General features: G+C 51.1%; 1 protein-coding gene across 1 annotated transcript in view; it reads left to right on the forward strand.

Moving 5' to 3' along the window:
* trib1 (tribbles pseudokinase 1) overlaps window positions 1-5,823 on the forward strand; it is a 6,790-nt gene extending 967 nt beyond the window's left edge. Inside the window, exons 2-3 of the mRNA XM_002938661.5 lie at window positions 2,186-2,478; window positions 5,022-5,823. Coding sequence (XP_002938707.2) covers window positions 2,186-2,478; window positions 5,022-5,487 — 759 coding nt within the window. The 3' untranslated portion in view covers window positions 5,488-5,823. The remainder of the gene's footprint in view (window positions 1-2,185; window positions 2,479-5,021) is intronic.
* Window positions 5,824-7,529: the final 1,706 nt, after the last annotated feature.

Here is a 7,529-nt window from a genome sequence, read left to right on the forward strand (position 1 = left end):
TAACGTGCATTGGGGTATGTAGCGATCACATGCTGCCTGGCATGCACAGTGGGGTGATTAAATGGGCATTTATACACTTGGCATCCCGTGTGTGCAGTGTACTGGGAATTGCATGCCATGCTCTGGGCAGACAGTGGGCAGCAATGTGTTTTATTAAATGAGCGACATTACGTGCCTTGGGGCATTCAGGGGGCACATAGAGCCTTTTGATGCCCAGGGCTGATACCCCCGCACACACGGAGCGATGCTGCCAGCAGAGAGGTTAGGGAGAAAGGGGGTTCCCTGTGTTGTGGAAAGAAATATTGGAAATGGGGGTGTAGGGGCAATGTGGTACCCAGTGATTTGTTTGGGGGGGGGGGCTAATGTGTAGTGGGGACTGCATAGTTTGGGGGTGCCAGTGTATGTAACTTAATGTAAGGGGCACTGAGTGAGATGGAAACATGAAACGGGCAGGGGCAGATATTTGGCAGGGGGTTAGACTGGGGGTTATACTGGAGCCCGTGTGCCCGAGGGTGCATAATTGTGCCATACAGCCATCTCTGTGTGTGACTTGGGTACATTGGGCACTGCCATGCTTGCTGGCACCTCTTGGATCCTGGCTAAACACTTACCCCATGGAAATACCCGCTGTGGCAGCCTAGGAACCCCTACCTGTGGCAGAGTGGCACAGCCTGTGTGTGTGTGTGCCAGGCACTCCCATGACCTCTGTTTAGGGACACGCTCAGTTGGCATCGCTCCGACCCTGCTGCTCCGCTTAGTCAATCTGCTCCTTTCCTTGCTCACATCAACTTTATATTAGAAACACGGAATATATTTAACTTTCCTAGTATGAAACTGACTGATGGGGGCAGATGTGCCCCCCCTCACCGTCATCCCATGGGGCAGATGTGCCCCCCTCCACTCTCATCCCATGGGGCAGCTGTGCCCCCCTCCACTCTCACCCCATGGGGGCATCTGTGCCCCCTCCACTCTCATCCCATGGGGCAGCTGTGCCCCCTCCACCCTCACCCCATGGGGCAGATGTGCCCCCCTCCACTGTCATCCCATGAGGGCATCTGTGCCCCCCTCCACTCTCATCCCATGGGGCAGCTGTGCCCCCCTCCACTGTCATCCCATGAGGGCATCTGTGCCCCCCTCCACTCTCACCCCATGGGGCAGCTGTGCCCCCCTCCACTCTCACCCCATGGGGGCAGCTGTGCCCCCCTCCTCTCTCACCCCATGGGGCAGCTGTGCCCCCCTCCACTCTCACCCATGGCGGCAGCTGTGCCCCCCTCCACTCTCACCCCATGGGGCAGCTGTGCCCCCCTCTACTCTCACCCCATGGGGCAGCTGTGCCCCCCTCCACTCTCACCCCATGGGGGGCAGCTGTGCCCCCCTCACCCCACAGTCTCCGGGCCTGCGTTGCTACCTGCTCGTACCTCCCTAGTGACAGCATTGGGATATGCATAGCTCAGCGCTTAGTAGTGGCGGTTTCACAAGGCACCATCCTATCCCACTACGTGCCTGGGACGCCACATCATAGCCATTGTGAAATCCAACATTCAGTTACACCTTGTTTTGTAATTACTGCTCACTCACTGCCTTCCATAGGTTTGTACTGAACTGCTGGGGCAAGGAGGGGGGGCAGAATAAAGGGCCTCTCTCAATATAAACTGCAACTGCCCCAGCTCCTTTTTGCCGATCCCTATGAAATTCATCCATGCGCTTCCCAAGCTACAGCACAGGAGGGACATTTACATTTAAAGGGCTTGTTTTGCGCACAGTGCTGCCCCCTAGTGTTCATAATAAGCTGCAAATTTCAATTTTTTTTAAAAACCTGTCATTTTGGCTGCTTTTCTGCTCTTAGCACCTGTGGGTTTTTTGTGTCTAATAGGGGTTTCTGTGGTTTTCTAAAACCATTCAGCGCTATTGTTCCAGCAGTATTGGCCAATGGGTACTGAAAGTACCCCCCCCAACCGCCAGCTCTTGCGGCATCAGGTTCTTGGCACTGGAGCTGATTATAAAACAAAAACTGTAAACTTTGCTGGATTTTTGTTGTTGCTGCCAAGTAACTTTGTGTTATCATTTGTGTCGCTGGGTTTCACAACTGCTTCTGATATAGAACCACCAATTGCTGTAAATTCCACTGTTTTGGTTGTGAAAGAAGAAGAATATTAAAATGTGTGTTTTTTCTTTAATATTGCAGATTTTTCCATTAAAACACTACCAGAAGAAAATCGAGTCGTACACCCACCTGCCCTGGCACCCCAACATCATGGGGATTGTGGAAGTCATTCAGGGGGACAGTAAGGCCTACGTGTTCTTCGAGAAGGACTTTGGGGACATGCACAGTTACGTGCGCAGCTGTAAGCGCCTCGGGGAAGGGGAGGCCGCCAGGCTCTTCCGCCAAATCATCAACGCCGTCTCCCACTGCCACCGATCGTCGGTCATCCTCGGGGACCTTAAACTCAGGAAGTTTGTGTTTGCCGACAAGGAAAGGTGAGCGGCGACTCTAAACATATGGTTCCCAACTGGGTCAGGCTGAGGAGCTCCTGGTGGGCCCAGCCGCTGCTATTTGAGGAGCTGGTCCCTCTGTGGATGCCACCCTGAAGGCCAGTTAGGGTGAGATTTGGGGGAGACAGTCTTAATGGTCTCCTAGACACACATAGAAGTTTGAAGGTCAATTAGGGTGAGATCTCTGATGTTCTAGACATTCTTGGAACTATGGCTGATACCAGTGTTTGTAATGTTCTAAGGTATTGGGGGGGGGGGGGGGGGACAGATCAAAGGTTGGACCTCCAATGGGGCTTTAGCTGAAAAACTGTGCTCTGAACCAAGGCTTATGGGAAAGAGGGTGTTTGTATCTGGGATACCTACTGTGCCCTTCTCCTCTCCTGACATGACCACTACAAGATCTGCCCCCGTATACAGAGAGAGAAGGGGCTTTAGGTGCAGGTCACGCCGCGTGCATAATAATAAGGCACCAATATAGGAAACGGACATACTTTAGATATACAGAGTTCCCACAAGGTTTAATGACTTATACACAGATATGGGCCAGCGTGGCATAACCCCCTTTCTGCTTACTTTGTAACAGCGACCCCTTTGCCAGGGCCAGTAGCCTTAATGACTTCACTGAGGATTCTGGGATTGGTAGTTGGCAGGCTTGTGCTTAAGTGTAAATGCGCGTCACCATTTATCTTCCCCTCTTCGGCGTCTGTATATGATACTTCCAGGGAGCTTTATATAGCGGCGCTATTTACACAACACTATTGCTTCCTGCCCAGATGCCTCCTGTTAAAGCTTGGGACGTTCCTTCCATTCCTGGGGCACATATTTATATCCCCCCCCCCGATGGGGTCTCATTCTAATACTACCATAGTGTGTGTATTTTTAACTCTTAAGGCTTCACCATAGGGAAGCCATGATTCTCTGCACCTCGCACATGAGTTCAGCTTTCCTGCTGGGGTTCCCCTAAGCCCTTTAGTGTAAGAGCCCGGGGGGGGGGGGTTACGTTGCACCAATTGCTTGTCAGTTGAACAGTGCAATGAGAATTCTCTCCCACGCAGATATAAATAGCAATAGGCAAATACAGATTGTACGTGGGGGTGAGTGTCTGTATAGGGGGAGGCTTGGCGGTTACCTTGCACTTAGGAACACTTTAGTCTGTGTTGGTCACGAGACATGGGGACCAGAATTTCTGCAACCACCTGTTGTTCCTGTTGTAGTCCCTTCCCAAAAAGGATAAATCTGTAGGACAAAAGGCAGGGTATTACTGCCTATGTACGCTGATCCTTAGCCACAACGCGCAACATGACACTCAGGCTGAAGGTGACTTTCCCATTGTGATACAAAGCGGAATGCGTTGTGTTTCGGTGAGCAGGGGGTTAAGCTGCGGCGGGGGGGCTTGTTGTGTATCACAAGCACAGGTGCAGAGTTCTGAGTGTGACTGCAGCTACTTTCTGCCAGACAGTAGCGCGTATTGAGTCATACTTTCCGTTTGTCAGGCAGGGACGCTTTGCGTTACGCGAGGTCAGGCCGAGGACAGAAAGTAACAGATCTCACAGAGCAGAGAATAAAATACGTTTCTGCCTCTCAAGCCTCACCCTTGGGTATTAAAATAGCTCTGAAGCCCTGAGGTGGTATATTTGGCCTTTCGGCTGATTTCGGGGTGTTACCTCCCGTCACCAATGCCACCTGTTGGCATCAGACACAAATGCCAGTCAGTGTGTTTGCCATAGGGCTTAGAGCAGGTAATCCTGGAATCTCATCCGTGAAGTCAATTAGGGTGAGATCTTGGGTGAACAATTCTCTGACGCAGTGATCCCCAAGCAGTGGCTCAACGTGTTGCTCCCCAACCCTTAGATTTTTGAATTCCTGGCTTGGAGGCAAGTTTTGGAGGCATAAAACCTGGGGAAATGCCAAATAGAGCCTCCTGTAGGCTGCCAGTGCACATAGGGGCTATCAAATAGCCAATCACAGCCTTTATTTGGCACCCTAGAGAAACTTTTCTCACAATGTTGGGAACCCCCACCCTAGAGCCTTGGTTGGATGGGCCCAGCCTAAAGGTCTATTGGGGACAGATGTGGAAGACTGTCTATTCACCCTCCTAGATAATCATAGAATCCCATCTTGGAGGTTAATTAGGGTGAGAATAGTGAGTGATTGTCTTCGATCATTGGTTGCCAAAAGAGGTGCTTGAGTCTTGGTTGGATGGGCCTAAAGGCCAATTAGGGACAAACTTGGGGAGAATGTCTATTCACTCTCCTAGCTAATGATGAAATCCCATCTCAGAGGTCATTTAGGGTGAGATCCTCAATGAACACTTTGATGCCCTACATATTCCTGGAACTATGGCTGATACTGCAATGTTTTTATATTTGTTATGGGCTAAGGGCGGCCCTGGAATAATGTTGGGCCGCAATGCATGAACCGTTGGCTGTTGGTGCTAATGTTATTGGATTGTTTCATGAATGAGATATTTTATTGACACATTTTGGAAACATTGATGAGATTGGCTAATCCCTTGCTCTTTATTACAGGACACAACTAAGACTTGAAAGCTTGGAAGACGCCCACATCATGAAGGAGAATGATGACTCTCTGTCGGACAAACATGGCTGCCCGGCTTATGTCAGCCCAGAGATATTAAACACCACTGGGACTTACTCCGGCAGATCGGCTGACGTGTGGAGCCTAGGGGTGATGCTCTATACTCTTTTGGTGGGACGTTATCCTTTCCACGACTCGGACCCCAGCGCCCTTTTTTCCAAGATCCGGCGGGGGCAGTACTGTATTCCCGATCACGTCTCCCCCAAAGCAAGGTGCCTTATACGCAGCCTTTTGAGGAAGGAGCCCTCTGAGCGACTGACGGCGGAAGAGATTTTGTTGCACCCCTGGTTTGAAGCTGCTTCTAACCCAGGATGTGCCGATCAGGACACAAGTAGCAATGACCAACTGGTCCCGGACGTTCCCCAGAACTGTGACGATATTGACTCGTTCTGCTAACCTCGCTCCGCCCTGACAGAACCTCCAGGAATTGCCGATTCCGCTTTCAAATAACTGAAGGGAGCACATACGGAATGTTTGGTGCATGATGTGTTTCATTTTATCACACGTTACCTACGCGCCCCACTGACTTTGCCAGCAGTTATCCTGTTCCAGGCGCTTTCTCTCATGGTGCAACCGTTTCAGGTTAAGGTTGGAAACCCCTCACGCGGGTCTGTAACTTGCCAACAGCGGGATTCGTTTGTATTTTCACAAAAGTATCAGTCGTCGCGATCTGCAAGATTATTGTACTGTAAATCCAGTTTGTATTTCATTACTTGGAAGAGTTGGAGCATTGACAAGCAAAGACCGTCTTTGGGTGGTGGTGGGGCCTGGGACAGATGTGGTGGGAACAGTAGGACTGTCTAACCTACAACCAGGTTACAACCAGCAACAGCTTTTCCCTGGGTACTTTAGCAATGTGGCCCTACTCATCTTACATCCCACAGCCCCAGTCCCTTCCCAGAGGCTATTATCCCCCCACTGCTACTATAGGCACCATCTCTCCCTACTATACCTGCTATCCCACAGCTCCAGTCCCTTCCCAGAGGCTATTATCCCCTCACTGCTACTATAGGCACCATCTCTCCCTACTATACCTGCTATCCCACAGCCCCAGTCCCTTCCCAGAGGCTATTATCCCCCCACTGCTACTATAGGCACCATCTCTCCCTACTATACCTGCTATCCCACAGCCCCAGTCCCTTCCCAGAGGCTATTATCCCCCCACTGCTACTATAGGCACCATCTCTCCCTACTATACCTGCTATCCCACAGCCCCAGTCCCTTCCTAGAGGCTATTATCCCACTGCTACTATAGGCACCATCTCTCCCTACTATACCTGCTATCCCACAGCCCCAGTCCCTTCCCAGAGGCTATTATCCCCACTGCTACTATAGGCACCCTCTCTCCCTACTATACCTGCTATCCCACAGTCCCCAGTCCCTCCCCAGAGGCTATTATCCCCACTGCTACTATAGGCACCATCTCTCCCTACTATACCTGCTATCCCACAGCCACAGTCCCTTCCCAGAGGCTATTATCCCCCCACTGCTACTATAGGCACCATCTCTCCCTACTATACCTGCTATCCCACAGCCACAGTCCCTTCCCAGAGGCTATTATCCCCCCACTGCTACTATAGGCACCATCTCTCCCTACTATACCTGCTATCCCACAGCCACAGTCCCTTCCCAGAGGCTATTATCCCCCCCACTGCTACTATAGGCACCATCTCTCCCTACTATACCTGCTATCCCACAGCCCCAGTCCCTTCCCAGAGGCTATTATCCCCCCACTGCTACTATAGGCACCATCTCTCCCTACTATACCTGCTATCCCACAGCCCCAGTCCCTTCCCAGAGGCTATTATCCCCCCACTGCTACTATAGGCACCATCTCTCCCTACTATACCTGCTATCCCACAGCCCCAGTCCCTTCCCAGAGGCTATTATCCCCCCCACTGCTACTATAGGCACCATCTCTCCCTACTATACCTGCTATCCCACAGCCCCAGTCCCTTCCCAGAGGCTATTATCCCCCCACTGCTACTATAGGCACCATCTCTCCCTACTATACCTGCTATCCCACAGCCCCAGTCCCTTCCCAGAGGCTATTATCCCCCCACTGCTACTATAGGCACCATCTCTCCCTACTATACCTGCTATCCCACAGCCCCAGTCCCTTCCCAGAGGCTATTATCCCCCCACTGCTACTATAGGCACCATCTCTCCCTACTATACCTGCTATCCCACAGCCACAGTCCCATTCCGGGGGCTATTAATCCCCACCGCTGCTATAGACTCTGCTGCTGCTGCGCTACCTGTTTCATGCAGGAGAGAGTTGCTATATAATTTATCATGGTGAAGAAGACGGGTATATTGTCATGTCTTGAAAATTCAGTAGGGTCACACAGTCAATACTAAGGGCTAGGCCTTTGTAAAGCTACCACTGCTAAAGTGGTGTTTATACCTCATGTAATATTGTGTATTTTTTATTTTAG

The sequence above is a fragment of the Xenopus tropicalis genome, chromosome 6, assembly GCF_000004195.4.
Source record: "Xenopus tropicalis strain Nigerian chromosome 6, UCB_Xtro_10.0, whole genome shotgun sequence".
NCBI classification, from domain to species: domain Eukaryota; kingdom Metazoa; phylum Chordata; class Amphibia; order Anura; family Pipidae; genus Xenopus; species Xenopus tropicalis.